Genomic DNA, 21,308 nt, shown 5'->3' with positions numbered 1-21,308 from the left:
TGTGGTTGAAAAGCAAATTATGCACGTACCACCGTCGTCAACAAATGACCTCACATTTTTTCCAAATGGACTGACTTCACTCCAACTCATACGCAGTTCATCGCAGCTGTGTGAAATTCAATAAGCGATGACATAGTATACAATACGAAAATGCGATTACGAACATTTCCCGATTTAAAGTACATTCTGATGTAAGTGAATATATGCGTCTCCCGTATCTGCGGCAAGAAAACTTTTGCGCGTATATGCCCGACGTAAAAGGGTTAAACAATGTGACGCTCCTCCTTCTGGCTAGGCAACGTTATCAGAAAGAAAAGATCGAAAAAGTAAAATAACCTCGCAGTATAGTGATCCAAAGCAGAGCAAATATAATGAGTTTTATATTATCTTCAAAAGTTAACAATTTTACTCTTATAAAAATATTATGCACAGACAGTGCCGCTCCAGCCTTTTAATACTCGCACCCCTTTGTTATTGACTCTCTCTTATCGTTTCCTCATTGCTGAGGATCGTGATTTCCTACAATGCGGGCTGTCAATTCTCTCCATCTCTTGCGATTTTGGGCTGCTCTCATGGACTCGGAAAACGTCTCTCCAGTGGCTTTCTGTACTTGATCTGACCATCGGATAGGTGAGCGTCCTCTGCCTCTACGTCCTTCTACGTTTCCGCACACAATTAGTCTTTCTAAGTTGTCATTGTCTCTTCTCGCAATGTGGCCAAAAAACTTTAAAACATTTGCAAGACACTGAGAGGAGAATCTGGTCTGAATGTTTAGCTCTTCGAGAATCGACTGATTGGATCTGTGCTCCGTCCACGAGACGCGTAGCATTCGTCTCCAGCACCACATTTCGAATGCGTCAATCCTTTTCCTATCCTCTGATTTTATTGTCCATGTTTCGGCACCGTAACTGAAGATTGAAAAAATGAGTGTCCGTACCAGTCTCATTTTGAGTTTTTTGGATAAAGAGCGGTCCTTCCATATTTTTGACAGTCGACTCATCGCGTTCTTGGCCATCCCTATTCTTCTGCGAATTTTCGTATGGGAGGAGGCTGCATTGCTTAAGGAAGATCCTAGATACGTGAACTCGTCTACTTTCTCGAATTGATTTAGGGCGCCTGTTGTTTGGAGGATATTCGCGTGGTCCACAATCATGATTTTTGTTTTCTGATTATTAATCTTGAGCCCACACTTGTTGCTTTCGGTTTCTACTCTCTTTATCAGTCTCGACATCTCCTCTTCAGATGTTGCTATCAGTGTTGTATCGTCTGCGAATCTTAAGTTTGAGATCTTTTTTCCTGCAATGGAGATGCCGCCTCTCCATCCATCGAGTGCGTTCCTCATTATGTATTCTCCATATAAATTGAACAGGTCTGGAGATAGTATGCACCCTTGTCGTACACCTCTTGTTATTGACAACAATCCAATAAATATATCTGATTATATTACTATGTAACTTTCCATTAAATATTATTTGGTAAGCTACATGAAAATTATTTTTCTAATTCTAATATTGTAGACTATATACAAAGCAAATAAAACGTCATTTGTTACAAAAGAGTTTCTACTTATCACGATTCTTCAATCATAAAATTTGTAGCTAGCGTCAAAAATTTTATTTCAAATGAAGAACGAAAAATGGTATATGTTACAGCGAGATTTGTGTATTAACTAACTCAGACGGAAAAATCGATTTATTAAATACTTACACACATGGAAACACTCTGTCAACGCCGTAGCGTCGACGAGATATCCCTCACACAGTCTGCAAGTAATGGCTTCATTCACATCCCTGACGAGGATTTTTCTTCTATCTTTGCTATCCATTTCCGCCTTTTTTATTTTCAACCAGCAGTTACTCTGAAAAGAAGGAAACTTTTTTAAAAGATGAATTTGACGAACTGTCAAATAAAAGCAGTAATTTTTACGCTATGAGTTAAGTTATAGAAAAAATAAGATTCATTTTTTACAAAAATAAACTTATTTTTTAGAATAATTATTAATTATCGGAATTTTTATTTCCTAAAATTCTTTTCTACGTCCATATAAAAAACAATGAAATGTAATACTTCTAGGGTAATTGGTATATTAAATTCTAAAATTATGAAAATATCCAAAAAGGACTACAAAATTTCAAAAGGATTTCGTCCTATCGGACAATCTTAGATGATTAATTCATTTGCAAACAGTAACTTACAAAACGGTTTAAAAACCTTTGATTTACACATAAAATGTTAAATGAACTTGAAATTAAATTACATAATGTAGATGGTTATTAATTTTTAACTAAAATGGAACATACTGAATCCTTACTCGAATTAAGCGACCACTTCTGGGTCTAGTTAAAGTTACCATCCAACAATGATATACAGCCAATCACTGAGAATTTTTCCTTTATAAGTTATTTTAAATTAAATTTAATTTTTGTTGTTTTTGATTAATTTTTATTTTATATTTTTTATAGGCAAGAAAAACAACATTGAGAATAAGAATAAGATTTAAAAAGTCTATCATAAAATATTTTTGCACAATCATCGATCATCATTATTTTCTTTGCCTTTATACCTCAACAGAGAAAACTAAAGCGATAGTGATATCAGCGGAACCGAGAAGATGTAAACTAGTCGTAAATAACAAAATAATAGAACAAGTGATGGAAACTGAATATTTGGGAATAAAACTGCCAAGCTACGGAAAAGTGGAAGAAGAAGTACAAAAAAAAGTGAACATGGCAAACAGAGCAGCAGGATGTCTCAACAACATAATCTGGTGAAACAAATACCTCACAACGGAAACGAAAACCAGGATATATAAATCAACAATAAGACCGATAATGACGTACACAGCGGAAACAAGAGCAGATACGGCGAAAACACAAAGACTACTGGAAACAACAGCAATGAAAGTCTTACGAAAAATAACAAACCAAACTCTAAGAGACAGAGTAAGAAGTGAGGAAATACGAGCGAGATGTGGTATAGAGGAAATAAACGCGTGGACCAAAAGAAGAAAAGTGGAATGGAATCAACACATCGAAAGAATGACAGAAAATAGAATAGTACGAATAGCAAGAGACAAATTGCTAAATGGAAGAAGATCATTGGGACGACCGAGGAAAAGATGGTCAGACAACGTCAATTGAGGCTAAAGACCGAAGTAAAACAGGCATTTTTGCCTATTTATAAAGTAAAAAGAAGAAGAAGCCTTTATACCTATTCGTAGTCGGTTTCTCTGATTATATTTCTCCGTAAGTTTTTACCTAAGGTCATAGCAATATAAAACCCGTTTAGACATGTCTCCCACCAAGTTTGTTTTCTTTGGTCTTCCTCTCCTATTGCTTCCAGCAACTTGCAACTCAGGAATTCTTCGTGTTGGGTGATTATCGATTATCATTTCGGCGTTGAGCATCTTCTAACCATTTTAATATGTGCTCCCCCATGTAAGTATTAATGCGTGTCAACCTAAGACTTCCCTTAATATATCCATCCCAAGTTTTATATTTTTTGTCACTCCATTCATCCATCTAAGCACTCTTATTTCCGCCACATGCATTTGTTATTCCTCTTCGTTTTTAACTGAGCAACATTGCTGGTCGTATGGTAGTTTTTCTTCAATAGCTTATCTTCAATGTCTAAACCACTTTCAGTATTTTCTACTACCTCTAGAGAATCAGTTATCATCATCATTAGGAAAATCAGTAATACACTACACATTCAATTAATAGTGAACTTAATACAATTTAATAATGAAATCAATAGAATTATGAGTAAAAGCAAGTCAGTCAATTAGCGATACAGTAAGAAATCTTTAGGCAAACGTAAAATGTTCTCCACGGTCAAAAACGTTCTTAATCCGCTCTGATGCCGCTCTGATGAGACCTAAAGAGGTTGAAATACGTATAAGCAGCTTGCCGCTGCCCTGCATCGAAATAAAAATCTAATACCGTCACTATGTTTTATTTCTTTACGCTGTTTGGAGTACCATGAATTCACTACGAATTTTGACCATGATGAACGGCATGTGGAATGCATATTTTAGATTCCCTTGCCGACTAATTCATCAATCTGTCTGCTTTGCAACTTGTAGAAAGCAGAGTGGTAAAGATTTGAATACAGTTTCGTCAAGTAGGAAATCTTATGATTTCTCTTGTTGTATATAACAATGTTATACAAGTAAACGTACTTGCATAACAAGTACAGCAACAATGTAATGGTGTATATAAGTTTGTACTTTACCACGTGGAGTGAGGGTAGCGGATGCTACCACGTAGCGAAGACCTCTGTCTTATCAGCAGGCCAGAAGCAAAGTAATGAGTTGAGATTGCAAAATTCATTTCTGCCAATTTGCTTCGTACTACCCGCAATTAGATGGAGTTGTTGGTACAACGAGACGTAGCAATAATTTTCATTCAATCAATTGAATTATTATTTAGATAAAGTTGCGAAGCTACAACAGTCTTGGCATTCACGTATATCTTCTTTTTTTGTCATGAAAAAGCCTATTTGGGACTTATTTTGTCCACTTTCTCTATTTTGAAAAAATGTGTTGTTCGTTATATCTAATCCTGTTTTATCATCACCAGCATTATTTCTAGTTTTAAAGCCTAGGTTATATCCTATATGTATTGCTTCATATTCTCTTTTGGATTTACCCACATGTACACTAAACTCACCTCCTATTTTTAAGTATGTCTACAAATTTATCACAGAAAGCTTGTATTTCATTCTCACCCAGATCGAGTTGTGGAACATTCAAGACTTCTTTATCAAATACAAATTTCACTGACATTATTCTATCACTCGTTCTTATCATTTATACTACGTTATCTTTCATTTCGTTTCATGTCATTTAGTTTGTTTCTAGAATTGCTTCATTTACACTAGACAGTTACGTTTATTTCAATGATCAAAAGTTGCTCAATTTCTTTGAAGCGCGATATTTTGTGTTGTTGCTGTATTAATAACCATAACCATATTTACATACTATTCTGCTATGCTATAATATTCATTCATATTTGTATATAGGCACAGTAATATGTGAGCTTTGTGCAATCGACAGATTTAGCGAATTGGGACTCCTTTACAACAATCTTTACTCGACTATTGTAAACGTATATATCACAATCTACGCATTGTTCATATTATGATACTTATTCATTGTACTTCTGATAACCACTTCTGTAAAAGGAAGTTGTGCTTTTACCAACAACATTTTAAACGACTCATGTTGAAAATCATTCAATTTATTCCTATAAATAAGTCAGTACGTCGTAATAATGTGATTCTACTAACATAAATTATTTGTTTTAATCCCATCACTTCTCAACCATTCGGCTACTGGGAATAGATAAGGCAAAATGTTTATATTGTGGAGGATAATAGATGTATCAAATATAAGATAATAGATTGTCTACCGTCACTTTTGTAAACTGTCGTAAATTTTATTTTAGGCTAACTACTTTTCGACAGGGTAAATAATATAGATTAGATATAGAATATTAGAAAAAAATAGTGACAAATAGAAGAAAAGAATAGGATTGTGTAACCTGAATCTAGGACAAACAAAAGAGTTAATGCTCTTAAAAACAAAAACCATCAGAGTCCTATTGGAAGTGAATCACCAATAAGTAAAACGGCGTCTATCTTACAAATACCTATGTATGTTGTCAGCTTGTGATAATATACAAGAATCGAACAGGCCATAGTATCATTTATCAAAATGAAACCAGTTTTGTGTAGTCACGATCTTAGCACGATGCTACGAGAGGTCGGACGCTGCGCTGCTATGTATTGATCATTTTGTACTATGGTGTAAAAGCTTAAACTCTTACTAGCACCATGTGTAAAAACTGGTAGCTTTTGAGATCTGGTGCTATCGTAGGATGCTTAGAATAACATGAATAGACAGAGTGGTAACCAAGAAGTACTTCTAAGATACTTACTATAAAAAAAAACGCTAGAAAAGCTTGAATATTTTGGCCTCACCTTAGGAAATGAAAAATACAAACTCCTAAAATTAATAGTTGAAGAAAAGATTAAAGAAAGAAGAGTTCCAAGTCTAGACGTACTTCCTGGCTAAAGAATCTTAGACAATGGTATGGAGTCAGCACAACGATTCTCTTTAAAAAAGCTTTTGACAAAGTACAGATTGCGCTGATGACAGCCAACGTTCGTCGTGAATATGGTACTTGAACAAAAAGAAACTGAAGGCATATGAATACGAAAAAAACTATACAAAGAACACGAATAAGAATGATCTACAGATTAAAGAGAGAAAAAATGGACAAGTAGACGGAAAAGTGTTGTTTGTGGGTATCCTTAGGCATGCATACACCATGGTTACATACCACCCTAAAACATACAACTAAAATTCTGCAAGAACGAATAAATCAGAGAATAAACTTTGCAGATGGACAACAACGTTTTCGTACTGGAAGATCATGTACAGATGCCATATTTGTTATAAAGCAAAATACTGGGAAATTATTAGAGTATAATAGATCAGCGTTTCTATGTCCGATCGACTTAAAGATATAATTCATCGTTTACAGAATAGAAAAGTTCCATTAGATATCATTGGATATCATAAAAACGATTGAAAACATCTACCAAAACAACAAGATGGAAAGTCAGAACAAATGAACAACTTAGAGAGCCTATAGACATAGATAACGGAATGCAATAGGGGAACTCATTAAACCCTATACTCTTTAATTTAATTACGAATGAAGTCTCCCAATCAAAAGCGCCAACAAAGAAGAATTATATAGAATAGGGAAAAAAAAGTTAAGATACTCTGTTATGCAGACGGCGTAATATTGACAGTTCAATATGACGATAGTCTACAAAGACTAGTCCATATAAACACAAGAGAATCTCAATTCAGAAAACCAAAACTATAGTATTCAATAAAGAACCATGTAGATCTACGCCGATCGGAAGAAAAAAAAAAAAGAATTATATAAGCACGATTCAAAAAATAGAAAATATTGGAAAGTTCCGTTCAAAAAAAGCCATAAAACTAATCTAGTAGTAGATATAAAAACATTCTAGTATTACTACGATATTTGCTTTCAGGTTATAGTTATAATGTTATCCAAGATAACTTGAAATTTAAGTTAGCTTTAAATAATGCAAAACGACATTTAAAAAGGATAAAGGAAGAAGGAAAAAGAACCTTTTTCGCTTAGGCTTTAACCATTTAATTACAGCAAGTTGATATAATATAAAAACATTGTTCAGCGCATATAAAGGTAAATTACAATGAAATAAAAAGATATCGTTTTCTCGCTTGTTGTCTAGGGACACACCAAAGGGGCATTTGTGACAAACAAAACGAGGCTTTTAGTACAATTAGTACAATTTAAATTAATTTGAGTATTAAGACAGTGAGAGTTTTCATTTGTTTCCCTTGTAATTTCCAAATCTTCCAATAAGTCCAACTTCAAGTAGTTTTTCTTTCTACTAATGTCATGTAAAACATAATGTCAGTATTATATACAAACTCAATCAAACAAACATACCGAGACCATACAGAAGGGCAGAAATTTGTTATATTTTTATCAAATTTGCTATAAATGTTGACTGTTTTGTGTTGCTGTGTTGCTGATTATTTGTGTGATTAAAGAAAACGTGATTAAGCAATATGCTCGTGTTGACATGGATGGAATAAATAATTCAAATTTTATATAGGTAATATGAATTTGGAGGAAATATTGAATTTGGACCTGTTGAGTTGATGAAGAACTTTTAAGTTTTATGTTCTTTTTTACTGTAATATATGCGACTGAATTATAATGCATATGCCCGATCGAAGTACCACTCAGCAGTATTTTTGGCTAAATTATCTATATGAGCTTTTACCGATAGAAAAACGAAAAAAAGGGTCAAATAAAACACCGACTAAAAAGAAATGACTGAGTACTAATGAACAAATAAATCTCCTAACAAATTCACACAAGTAGAACAAAGAAAAACTAGAAAGTATTACTACGTAAACTTATAAGCATGCATACTTTACCAACAAAAAGTGTGCAGATAAAAAGTAGCACCGATTAAGTTGGTTTATATACACTTCCTCATTAAAATAAACAAAATATGGAAATAGTGGCAAATTTCAAATATAAAAAAAAGAAATTTCTTTGAAAATCACCAAAAATTAATTCCACCTATTAGTATCGATGTCTAATAATTAGACAATTATGCTTTTCAGAACTCGAGACATAATAAAATTAATTATTAATTAACTGCATTTGCATTTAATGTGTATAGTATAAATTAATTATATCTCAGGAGGTATGCAGAGACCACCCACCCATCATAATACATAATCGCGTCATCAATTAAAAACCAGTCGAAGAACGCGGCGAATTAGCAGAAGAACATAACCACAGAAAACGTGTACCAACCGAAGAGGCAACACAGTTTGTAGCAAAATAGCAGGGGTCAGTAGGAAGTGGGCGGCAAGTTGGGAGGGGCCCATCGTTCTCTGCCGACCTGGCCAAGCATGACAACGCCGACTACCGAATCAATTATCAACCGGTAAAATAACACCTGGCCCTGAAACCATTAAAACAGGGTTGAACTGGTCCATCACGTAACAAAGAACAGAATAAACATCTGAAAATTATATGTAAAATAACGAAGAAATTTTCGCCAGTGGTAAATTTCAACAACTGGCCTTTGGTTAATACGTTGTGTAGCATTGCAGTTCTTACATATACTGGAAGATGTGTTAATAAATAAACGGAATATATAATTTTTTAATAATTAAATAGTATTTAACTCCATGATCCACGGTATAATACAGAGAAGTATACTCTCGAATGTCTTGTATATCTACAAAGATACCTTAACAAATCAAAGATAACTTTAGAAGAGCGACCAAAAATAAATTTAATATTATTTGTACTTAATATATATCAAACGCAGCTATGAAAATTCAGGTAGATCACGATTTACGATACAAGCTATACTATGGTGTTGGAAGATCATTTCAAGTTATGAATTGGAACACTAACTAAATCTGCAAAAAAGAACATAGCCATGTTGGATTAGCTAATGATATACTACTGATAGTAGGTAACAACTAAGGCGGAAATAACATTACTAGGAAAAGGACTAAAAACCTGTACAAAACCCAAATTTTAACTAGTAGGTAGAAACACAACTCATTTCGGGCATTAATACAGGCGGAACAAATGTAAAGCATGTTCAAGAGTATACTTACTTAGGACAAGCTATCATCAGGGCACAAGAAAGTTACCAAATCACAAAAATAAATAGAACAATAAGAATGAGATAAGTGACATCTGGTAGATTTTCTTATACCTTTAAGAACCAAAAGAATCTTTAAAGATATAAAACGAAAGTTCCTATTATACACGGGGTCAAGAGATGGACATGTACTAGGAATAACCTAGGCGGAAGGAAGCTACCTAAAAGAGACAGAAAGAAAAATCAATGGATAAAGATTAAAATTAAAACGTCATTAACAGACGCCATCAACCACAACTAACATACAGATGGGCTAAATTGATAAACTTTTGAAAATAGTAGACGGAATAGGGGGAGATTGAACCCTGGAACTATACACTGCAAAAATATCAAGAATTCAATAGGAAGTTTGAGACGCAAACTGCATGTTTGAAAAAGACAAACCGAAGGCATGGATAAATGGTGATGAATGAGTAGATTATAAATACATGATGTTGTATAGATAGATAAATAAATAAATCGATCGATATCTCCGTCTATTTCGTACGTTGTTCAATAGTAAACAATTGATAACCGAAGGAATAGAACCTTTTACTATTATAATTAATATATATTGGGAAATGAATTAACCAGAATAAATTGTAAGAATTTAAACTTATTTATTTGACAAGGGAAATATTTTATAAATAATGCGGAAAACTAACTTAAGGACAACGAATAAATAAATTACCTTCACTTTCACACTAAAAGACTAACTGGAAAACTAACTGAGATCAAAGAAGAGTGGGGTTCAACATTATTCAAAACCGCTTGTGTATTTGAATGGACATTTTACCGTGGTCATAGGAGTACAAATGATAAATAGTTAACAACAAAAGCTGGTAATGCCCCAAATATGATTGAAAAGTCTACTTATCAGATTAGATCGCTGTGAGTAAAAGTGCGTGCCATATATTTTAAGTAAAGATATGGTCACTTTGGCTACTTATCTCGAGCGATTCTCACCATTCTTCTTTCTTCCATTCTGCTATTATATGTTCATTTCACTCCCTTTTCCTGTTTAGAACCGAACCGTTAATATCGTCTATCCCACATGTATACCTTATGTTTTCACCTGTATCCCTATCTAGAAGAGTCTATCCAGCTGTGCTACGAAGTACTTTCATTTATGTTGTTTCAAGAAATCTTTAGATAGTATATAAGATATAATCACTTTTTTAATGATATAAAATCCGAAAAAAATGAAATATATAGTATTTAATATAGTTACAGTATATGGGAATATATCACATAAGTGGAGACAATAAATTGCTATTTTAATTTTCTTGTGTTAAGCTTCTTCTTCTGTGTCAACCATTTTCCATCCACTTCTAAATGTAGGTCTCTTTCAATTGCTTCCATCTTTATCTATATTGAGCCAATCTAATCCACTTTTTGCCTGCCACTGCTCTTGTGTCATCCACCTATCCCTTTTGAAGTCTTCCCATGCTTGTTGTCGTCCTCATTGGTTTCCATTCTAGGATTAGCGCCATTTCATTTTTGTAATTTCTTAAACGATAAATCTGATCTTTGTTCTACGTATTATTTCAATGTTTCTAATCTTCTCTCTCAGTGATATTCCATTGCACTTCGGCCCATTGCCCCTTGTGAGTTTTTTAGCAGATTTCCTGGTAACAGCCAAGGTCTCCAACCCGTAGGTCCAAACTAGTAGTATACATGCGTTATACACCTTTTCCTTTTAAGTTTATAGGAATGGTGGTGTTTTTCAAGATATATGCTAGTTTACCAAAAGCGGCCAATGCCAGTTGTGTTCTTCTTTTAATTTCAGCATCTTGATTTGGATTTCCAAGTTTGATGACTGACCCACGTATACATAATGTTTAATATTTTCTATGGTATACGCAATTGTAAATGCTATTTGTTTATTGCTTGGTAACGCAATAAAAAAGTAAGTTTTTTTCAATTTTGTTCAGTAGTAAATTGTCAAAATATGTTCAAACTTTCTAGTTAGTGCAGCTGTTAAAGAACTATGCACCATGTAAAAATTATGAGAACTCAAAGTTAGGTAGAATCTTCGATTCCTCGACTTATAATTGTTAATAACTTAAACTACTCGTATAAACTTTTTATACATAACATATATAGCATTTTAAAGGTATTTTTAGTCGTACTTTACGATGGGACTTGTTTGTAAATTAGAATTTTCAAATTTGAAAATTACCGCTTTAGGAGAAATGGGATCTACATATTTGTATTCAGCTAAAGAGTTTACATAAGATAGAATAACTTTCAATTATTGACCCTTCAATGCATAAAGAAGGGTACTCAGCTGCCAGACTATGTGTTGTATTCGAATCGAAGTTTGTCAGGGTGATATTATTTTTATAAATTTTTGTATAAAACTGAGAAAAGTTATCAAAAGCTCTACTTTTAGCAGTCCTGTACAAAGAAAGTGGAAATATTCTACCATAAAAACTGGTAAATATTAATGGAAACAATTTTAGGTAGGTAGGTACTATATAAGTACTTCTTATACTTTGGTACTTTGGTTAGTAGATTATTTGCGGTTTGCGGTGCGCGAAGACTATGCATTTAAAACAGCAAATAACTAACTGTTTATCTCATTTTATAATGATTTAAGATAAGCTCTGTGACAGAAGTTAAGTAGATGTCATTTAAGTAGAATTTTATTGCCTATAATTTGACACAACCAATTTAATACAAAAATTGATATAATTGATTATAATTTTCAGAAAATTCATAAAAAAATAAACTTCTATCAACCAACTTTTTGAAAAATAGACATTTCAGATCAAAGGCTACTTCAAATCGTACACATACTTAAAATATTAAAATGTTTCTTGAAATAAACGAGTAGTAAAAAAAAAGATAAAAAAACCGGTCTTATTTTAGTAAATGAAGCATTTTGCGTCGCACATTCCTCAGTAGAAAGTTGTAGGATCTGGACACCGATATGAAAAGAGTATGTCAAAAAGAAAATATCAACATTAGTAATTTGATACTATAATCTTTAAACTTTGAACCAAATTCTAAAAAATACAGGTTTCTATAAAAAAAGTCGCTCGGTCGGAAATGTTTACCAGTTTTTTGTTTTCATATTAATCACTATGCTATTACTATTAAAAATTGAACACGTCTATTTTTATATCCTAATCCACATTGTTCTTAATATTTTAAACCTTCAAACAATGTCTGTTAACAAGATTACGATTCAACAAACGATAGCGGAGTTTTCCGGTAATCCAGAAACTCGGTCCGGCCATGCACAAAAGGATTGTGAGCGTCAGCTACACCGTCAGCGATGGCTTTGGTTGTTTATATCGGCTTTCATTTGTTCGAGTTGGAGGGTCCACGTGACACATTGTAGTGATTGATGGTTTCTGATATGCCACAGTAGAAGGACGGGTGGTTAGTGTTGTGGTGGGATTACATATTATCTGGTTAGTCATTAATAACAATAACATTAAACGGGAGTTTGACGGCACAGGTAGACGAGGAAAAATGAATATCCTGAGTGTTATATCAATTCGCCATTTTTCTATAAAACTTTGTAAACTTTTGAAATATTCTTTATTGAGTGATTTTGTTCTTTATTTTCTATAAATTTCAGTAGAAAAGTTACGTGTGTTTAACCTTTGATATAAAGAGTGTTCCTCAGAGATTGTATCAAGTTAGTACTTTACTAATACGAGTTTATTGTAGGCTATTTAACCAAAATTCATTTATTCTTTTTCAGTCCATTAAGTGTTTCCAACTTTGCACATATTTCCACTTCTTTTATTGAAAAGGACAGATATGTCTTACTATACAATCATATACAACATTATACATACAAGAAATTAAATTGCAGACACAGAAATAACTAGCTGTTTTCAAAGCTTTTAAAAAATTGTTAGAGAAAGATATAAAGGTGCCAAAGAATTATAGGTAAGTGAAGAACAAAGCCGATTTAAAGCTGGTACGTGATATGAAGATAAAATGTATTAGTAATGCAACAACTTTTAGAAAAACGAACATCCAAAGACTAGGAAACAAATATTTACTTCGATGATTTGGAGGAGGGTAATGATTTGGTTCCACGCTGGTGGAGTAAAAAAATTTCTAGAACAGTTACAAAACACAGCAGTGCTTTACTATGAAAGCGAAATATGTGTTCCAAATCCTGATTCAAAGTAATAAGGTGTCAAGGCTAAAGCTCATAACAAATTATTATATCAGATATCGAGATTGGAGCGATGAAATTAAAAATTTGGTGATGAACAAACAAGCAATCGAAAAAGTTACAAAGGATAAATCTCTAGCAGTATGAAAAACAAAAAATACTAGGTACATTAGAAAAGTAACATAGGAAAAATGGGCGTATACTGAAGATGATTGAAAACATTTTCTAACAACAAAGAATTTTCACCCTAATTGATGATAAAACTCACGAGATCATATGTAATAGAAAATTTACATTTACATTAACATCTTAAAAATCACCCACTGGAAGCGTTAAGCCCATAATAGATCAGAATGGTGGAAGATCTTAGAACAGACCAAGACTCACAAAGGACTGTCTTGCTACTGATGATGATGAAAATGTGGTAATGGGAAGAAACGTTAGGATATATATTATTTTCTGTGCCAGTCCAATATTATTTGCTTCTTTAAACAAAACAACTTTTTTAGAAAAGCAATATTAATATAACCAGTAATTGGTTGAATATTAAACAGCTATTATAGGAAAAAGCAGATTAACGATGGGATAATAATAGGTACTGTTGGTTCAATTCTTCAATTACTTGCATTGTTTCTACTTTTGCCGCCTAACAGTAGATTTCTATTGTTGCTTGAGTTTGGGTTAGAATCATTAATTTTTTTCTAAGACTCTTCGTGAGTCTTTGCCTCGTTTACTATTACCTTCCATGTTTGTCGGTCCTGTGCCAGTAATTCCCATTGTCGCACTCTCATTTTCTCTAGATCTTCTTTGACTACATCTTTCCACCTTTTTCTAGGCCGCCCTACAGACCTTCTTCCCTCTGGCCTTTCCCAGAACACATTGTTTATAAAGTATTGTTTATATATACATATCTGACTAGATTTTCTTTTCCGAATAGAAACTCTAGCTCTATATTGTATCTGCCCCTCCATTCGTTTGTCACGCTGTCTCTGCAAGGGCCATATATCATTCGAAGAATTTTACGTTCTCACACCAGCAATTTATTTATTACTCTTTTTGTTAGCATCCATGTTTCGCTTTCATACGCGACTGCTGGTCGTATTATGATCTTATATATCCGGATTTTTGTACCTCGTGAAAGAAGTTTTGACTTCATTAGATGTTGCATTGCAAAGAAAGATCTATTTGCTGCCATTATTCTCGTTTCAACTTCTCGCTCTAATTTGTTGTCATTTGTGATTGTTGCTCCTAGATATTTAAATTCTTTAACCACTTCGAAGTTGTGATCATTTATAGTAATGTTTTGCCTTATTCGCTGTCGTTCTTGTTTTGAGACAACCATGTATTTTGTTTTGTCTTCATTTATTTTTAGACCGATGTTTAATGCAGCTTCTTCAAAGCTCGAGAAAATATCCTTAATTTCTAATGTTGATTGTGCTACTGCGTCTACGTCATCGTCAAAGGCGAGTATGATTTTTGCTTCCCGAGCAGTTACGTCTGGTTTGATTTTTGGATATATTTTTCGCATGACATATTCCAGGTTAAACAACAATACTCGATCATTGCCGTCCATAATGCACGATTTTTTGAATCATAAGCCTGTTTGAAGTCTATAAAAATCTGATGCACGTCGTGATTATATTCCCAATACTTTTCAAGCATTTGTCTTATTGTAAATAATTCAATCTTACATACACTATGATAAAAACTTATTTTATTTTACAATTTTTGAATTAACTTTTTCCCCCTTCCTTCCATTTCTTTCTATTTTTTTAGCCAATTGCTGACAGTAACTTTTTTGGGGTTTTATAAAAGATGTCCAATCAACCTTTCCGCGGTCCACTTTCCTTTTAGTTATTACCAGTTTTTAGTAAAGGACAAATTTCGTTAATATTTTCTCCTTTATCTAAAAAAAGGTATATTTTTGACCCTAGTAGCTCCCTTTTATAAGATGGTAACAAAGCCTGTTCTCTTTTAACAAACACTTCATTAAAATTTCTTTTCGATTTAATCCTTTCATCCCCATTCAGCCCGATTCTTTCATTAAAATTTTCAATCTGACTGCTTGCAGTAGCACAGAAGCGGCACAATCACCGCTCGATCTTCAACGTTCTTCAAACGACTACAACATATTGTAGGCCCCTTCACTTCCGACCCTACAGCCTAAAATTAGCCCTTCGCCTTGACGTGAACGCTGATATCGCACGTTTTCGATCCCTCGTTCATTTCCTTTGGCGACTCGAAGCCCCAGAACAGTCCGACTTCATACCATTTTAGTACGGAAAAGTCATCCCTAAGCGTTCGCCATTAGGGCGTATTTTCCCTTTCTCTCCCCCTACCACCCTAGACTGAAGTCTGGCACTCCGCCCCAACAGCCGCGCAGGGGCGGACCGACCGTTCGTGACACGTCACAAAATGAATGTTTCTCTTTGGGTTGTATAGGTGTGTCTAATGAGTCTCGGATGGGTATAATTAAGTGCATGTTTCAAGAAGCTGGGGCATCGACTAAAGATAATTTCTTTAATACAGATACCTTTTAAAATACGTTAGAGGATTATAATCTACGGAATCTGTTATTAAGTAAATATTGGTATTATAGTAACTTGTGTTAATTTAACTATAAACATGGGTTAAACAATCGGCCATTTCAACTTATTATACGCTAATATTCATAATTGATAGCAATATAAGTGTATTCATTCTTATTTAACAGCTAGGCGATGTATTTTTACGATTCACTTTTTTCAAATTGTGAGCTTATTTCATTATATACTGCAAATTTTATATAAGAATACCTGAATTTTTCAAAATATACATATCTACATGACAACTCAATATTACAGTTTTGTTGACAAAAAACGGATTTATTTAATAACAATCCGGTGTATTCGTACATGTATCTTAGTCAATTTAGTTAGGATTTACTAACAATATTTTAAGTAACAATTTTTGTTATATCTGAAGTAAATCTGGGAGTTTTAGATTGTCACTATAGTGGAATGAAAAAAATAGATAGAGATGCATACATCATAATTCAAGAGCCATGGCTAAATACGAACTAGGGAAGTTGTGAGACTGAAAAATATAAATTAAACGTAAGAGAAAATTTATTTTAAGATCAGTTTTAGTTCAGTTAAGATTTACAGCGATGACCAAATGAATATATTTGACACACAATGTGACAGCATTTCTACGAGTTCTATATTACAGACCGCATACACCGGTGATCAAATTTGTGTAACAAGGGCTTGTTGTTTAAAAATCTATATAGTGTTTGACGTACGACAGCGTAAAATGCATGTGGTTGACTCCGTTTGCACAGCAATTTAGTGTACAACGTAAGTTTTGACAATTTGAGCACATGTGAATGTGGCTTATTAGGAAAAGTCTATTTGTGGCATCGATCAATAGCAAAATCAGGTGATGGTTCAAAAAAAGATAGACATTAGAAGATAGTATTGGTATTTTTTTTTTGTATTATCTCCTTTTTATCTATATTTATATACAAACAAGATGATGAGGTACTCAGAGTTCCACAGCAAACTCTTGAGTAGTATGGGTATACGACTGAAGAAAATTTAATATTAAGGACAATATTTTACTACCCATTATCATATTATCATTCCCATATGACATATACTCCTCTACTATGTACCCATGGGTTGGAAATGCACGTTGTTGTGTCTCTAACAGTATTATAACTGCTTTTGTCTGTCCAATCTTTTGTTTACTAACATAGTTTGATAATTTTTATGCAAAATAATGCTATTATATTATTTTCCAGAAGCCATACTGTAATCGATCAGTTATATAATTTTTTGAAGGTAATTTTTTGGTAATTGTCTTTACTCCAGAATATGACGGTTTTCTGCTCAGAAATCTTTTTATATGCATGGATTTGCTTGAAATTTTCACAGCGGGTAGAAAATATTTCAAAGATTAAAATATATCCTATGCCTATGCTTTTTCTCTGGGGGTAGTTAACACCCTAACTCGGAGGTGGAAAAAGTTTATCAAGAAAAAACCATGGTGATCGCTAGAATGGTGAATTCTAAGACAAAAATGCAATTTAGAGTTATTCGTGACTGAAAGTTCCCAAATTACACGCCAAAAAAGCATGTTTCTAAACGATTTTTCGTGTATAACTTCAAATATTTAGGTTTTATCGGGAAAACTGTTTTTGGTTTTGTCCAGCCTTTGTTAAAGATCTTACAAAACCCTTTAAAATGGCCACTAGTAAAAGTGATATGCATGAAAATTAAGGTAAGTTATAACTAAAATAAAGTCGGCTTATGTTTATCGTGACGCAGAAAGTAACAAACTTACCGCCGCCAAAGCCACACAGGATAAAACTATTCGTTGTACATGTACAATTTATTTCATTTATATACTCAAATAACCGAAATAACAAAAATATTGACTTTATAAACTCTACTACATTTTTGTCTTAAAATTGACTATTCTAGCGATTACTTACCATAGTTTTTTTGATAAAATTTTTCCATCCCCGAGTTGGGGTGGTAATCATCCCCAGAGGAAAAGCACACATTATTATAGAGTCGATTTTGATCTTGAAGCTATTTCTTAAATCTGTCAAAATTGCAAGCAAATCGATGTATATAAAAAAATTCAGAGGTTTTTACTATTTTTACTGTCTTGGACCTGGAGACATCCCAATTGAGTTGGTAAAGTATGGATCAAAAATATTACATGAGATGTTGGTTCAACTATTTAACACATGCTTAAAAGTACAAAATATCCCTGATGATTGGAATGTTGGATACATCAGCTCAATATTCAAGAAAGGGGATAAACGCAAATGCTCTAAATATAGGGGAATAACTGTTATCAGCTCAGTGGAGAGGTTGTACGGTCGAATAATAAAAGAAAGAATAGAATCAGAATACGAAGACATATAAGAACAAAATGGATTTCGTGCAGGAAGATCGTGCACTGATGGTATATTCGTTCTGCAGCAGATAATCGAAAAACGGAAGGCAAGGAATCTATCTACCCACCTATTGTTTATAGATTTAGAGAAGGCATACGATACGGTACCTTTAAAAAAACTGTTTCAAACATTGACGAAAGTACGTCTCAGTAGAGAGTATGTGGATGCTATCGCAAATATATACAAAAATGCAAGAAGTGTCGTTAAAGAAGGAAACTTTATATCTGACTCATTTCGAATGACAAAGGGGCTTAAACAGGGATGTTGTCTATCTCCGACCTTATTTAAGATATAAATATATTCAATCATCGCTAGAGCAGTGAAGGAAACAAGTGTCCGGAATGGGAATAGATATAGGCAATGGTAAATGTCTAACAACTTTATTTTTCGCAGATGATTAGGTAGTCGTAGCGAATGATAAGGAAGACATAGACTACATGTTTAGAAAATTAAAGAAAGAATATGAAAAATGGGGCCTCAATATGAATATATCAAAGACATAGTATCTTAAAATAGGAGATGATGAAGAAGATCCAGAGTTAGAAATTAGAAACCAAAAACATGTAATGAATATAAATATCTCGGATGTATAATATCTAAAGAAGGAACTACTAAAAGAGACATCGAAAACAGAACGCAGCAGGAAAAAAAGCCGTAAACATTCTAAACTCTCTACTATGGTCTAAAGATATTAAACAAGAAACGAAATTGACAATCTATCGAACATTGGTAGAGCCCATTATGACTTATGGGGCAGAAGTTTGGCAGATCACGAAAAAAGAGAAAAAGATTAGAAATAGTAGAAATGGATTTTCTAAGGAGAGCGTTTGGTGTATCCAAAAAAGATCATATCAGGAATGAAGATATCAGAAGGAGGACAAATACTGTATATTCCAGTGTAGACAGAATTGAAACGAGATAACTAGTGTGGTATGGTCACGTGAAGCGAATGAATGAAGATAGATGGCCAAAGAAAGCTTTAAATTACATAACGCAACAAAGAAGAAGGGAAAGGCTTTCAGTTGCCTGGGAAAAAAATGTGCGGCACATAATGAGAGATAGAGCCATCAAAGAAGACGAATAGGAGCCTCGCTTATATATTTTACTATTTTTACCGTCATATTCTACACTATTAAAGATTTCCTTTTAATTGTCATATAGATTTCGATACTGTAACAAAAACAACCCAAAATTTTGCCAAGCAGGTGGCTCATTTGATGGTTATTCTTTTGGTAGGTACAGTACTAACCTTTTACAACGATTCCTAGGTCTAATTATAATGTATGGTATCTTAAAATTCTTTTGTTGGACCATTATAATCACGCGGTACATCACAAATTGCGTAAACGTCTGATCTCTGTAACATCCAAGTAGGTTTTTCGAGTTGCTCCAGCATAAATTAGAGATCCACTTTGTTTAATACAGATATGTATGTATGTACAGAAAACTCTGCATTGTTAGATATCTAAAGAAGTGAATTTTCAGTAGCCTTTTAACACTTTCTGTCAGTATACCTCGATTTTTAAAATGAGGATTAAGCGCGGGGTATTTTACAAACCGACATCACGGAAAAAATAGCGACATTGAGATGGCAATGGGTAGCACATGTAGCAAGACAAGACACCAACATATGGTCTCATAAAGTGACATTCTGGAGACCTCGAGAAACAAAAAGAAGCGTGGGAAGACCCAAAAAGAGATGGATAGACGATATAACAGCTGTAGCGGGAAAGCAGTGGATGAGAATTGCAAAAGATAGAAAAGCGTGGAAGCAATTGGAGGAGGCCTATGTCCAACAATGGATAAATGAAGGCTGAAGAAGAAGATTTTATACAGCAAACATGATCTATGCACTTGCTTCATTATATACAGATCCAACAAATAAAATCGGTTCGAAACTTTATCAGTTTTGACTTGCTTATTTAACTCCTACAAATGTTAATACAGTAAAACCGAAACATCGTTTAACCGAAACGGCTGACGTTTCAATAATTTCGTCAATAAAAAGTAAATGTTTGTCGCATAACGTAAACAATTCCGTTAATTTCACTCACCAATTGATGTCTATGTGTGTTGGGAAATCACAAAAACCAAGAGCACTAAAAGATATTTCCGAAAAGGCATTTTAAGGTATAGAAGCCAAAAAAGTTCATGGATGTCGACCACTTTATTTTTAGAATGGTTTGAAAATGAATTCCTCTCAAGTGTAAAATTCTTTTTAAAATCAAAAAACCTTCCCATCAAAGCATTGTTGCTTGTTGACAATGCGCCCTCACCCTCAAAATCTACAAAATGGAGACAATTGTCAGATTTTTGCCACCGAATGTCACAAGCTTAATCCAGCAGTTAGACCAGGGAGTCATAGAGACATTCAAGAGACATTATAGAGAAGCATTCTTAAGACATCTGTTATTACAGGAGACGAATTAATCCAAAAGTGTTCCCGAAATTCTCAACTCTTTAACAATAAAACATTTTTATTGGTGAGCTGAGTCGTGGGCCAAGATCAAATCTTCAACTTTGGAAAAATGCTGGAACTAACTTTTTGATAAGATTTTGATTGACGATCCTGAAGAAGAAAATGGTAAGAAAACGACAGAAGAAATTAAACCTTTCATTAAAAATTTGCCGGGACATGACGAATTTAACTAAGAACAGATAATCATGAATGTGTACCTTTTTACCATTTTACCTTTTTTTAAGAAGAGATACGTGACTGGTTAGCAGCTGATGACTCAGAACGTGAATTCATCGACCAGGACATCATTGATATGGTTCTTTATCAAGACAACCTGAGCATATCAGATGACGAAGATGACGACCCAAGAGGCAACAGACAGCACAAGACCGTCGACGAGATTTTCAATGCTTTAGAGGAAAGAATTTTATACAGTAGGCCTAATTAGTTAGTGACACGACTAGATTCTTAATTTTTGTTGTCATTACATAAAGTTTTGTCCT

General features: G+C 33.6%; 1 protein-coding gene across 1 annotated transcript in view; it reads right to left on the bottom strand.

Moving 5' to 3' along the window:
* Positions 1-21,308, bottom strand: part of LOC140446049 (uncharacterized) — a 167,030-nt gene that overhangs the window by 94,358 nt on the left and 51,364 nt on the right. The window contains exon 2 of the mRNA XM_072538563.1: positions 1,708-1,858. Coding sequence (XP_072394664.1) covers positions 1,708-1,858 — 151 coding nt within the window. The remainder of the gene's footprint in view (positions 1-1,707; positions 1,859-21,308) is intronic.

The sequence above is a fragment of the Diabrotica undecimpunctata genome, chromosome 7, assembly GCF_040954645.1.
Source record: "Diabrotica undecimpunctata isolate CICGRU chromosome 7, icDiaUnde3, whole genome shotgun sequence".
Lineage (NCBI taxonomy): Eukaryota > Metazoa > Arthropoda > Insecta > Coleoptera > Chrysomelidae > Diabrotica > Diabrotica undecimpunctata.
Note: the sequence above shows the minus strand (reverse complement) of the source record. Positions and strands in the feature narration are given on the sequence as shown.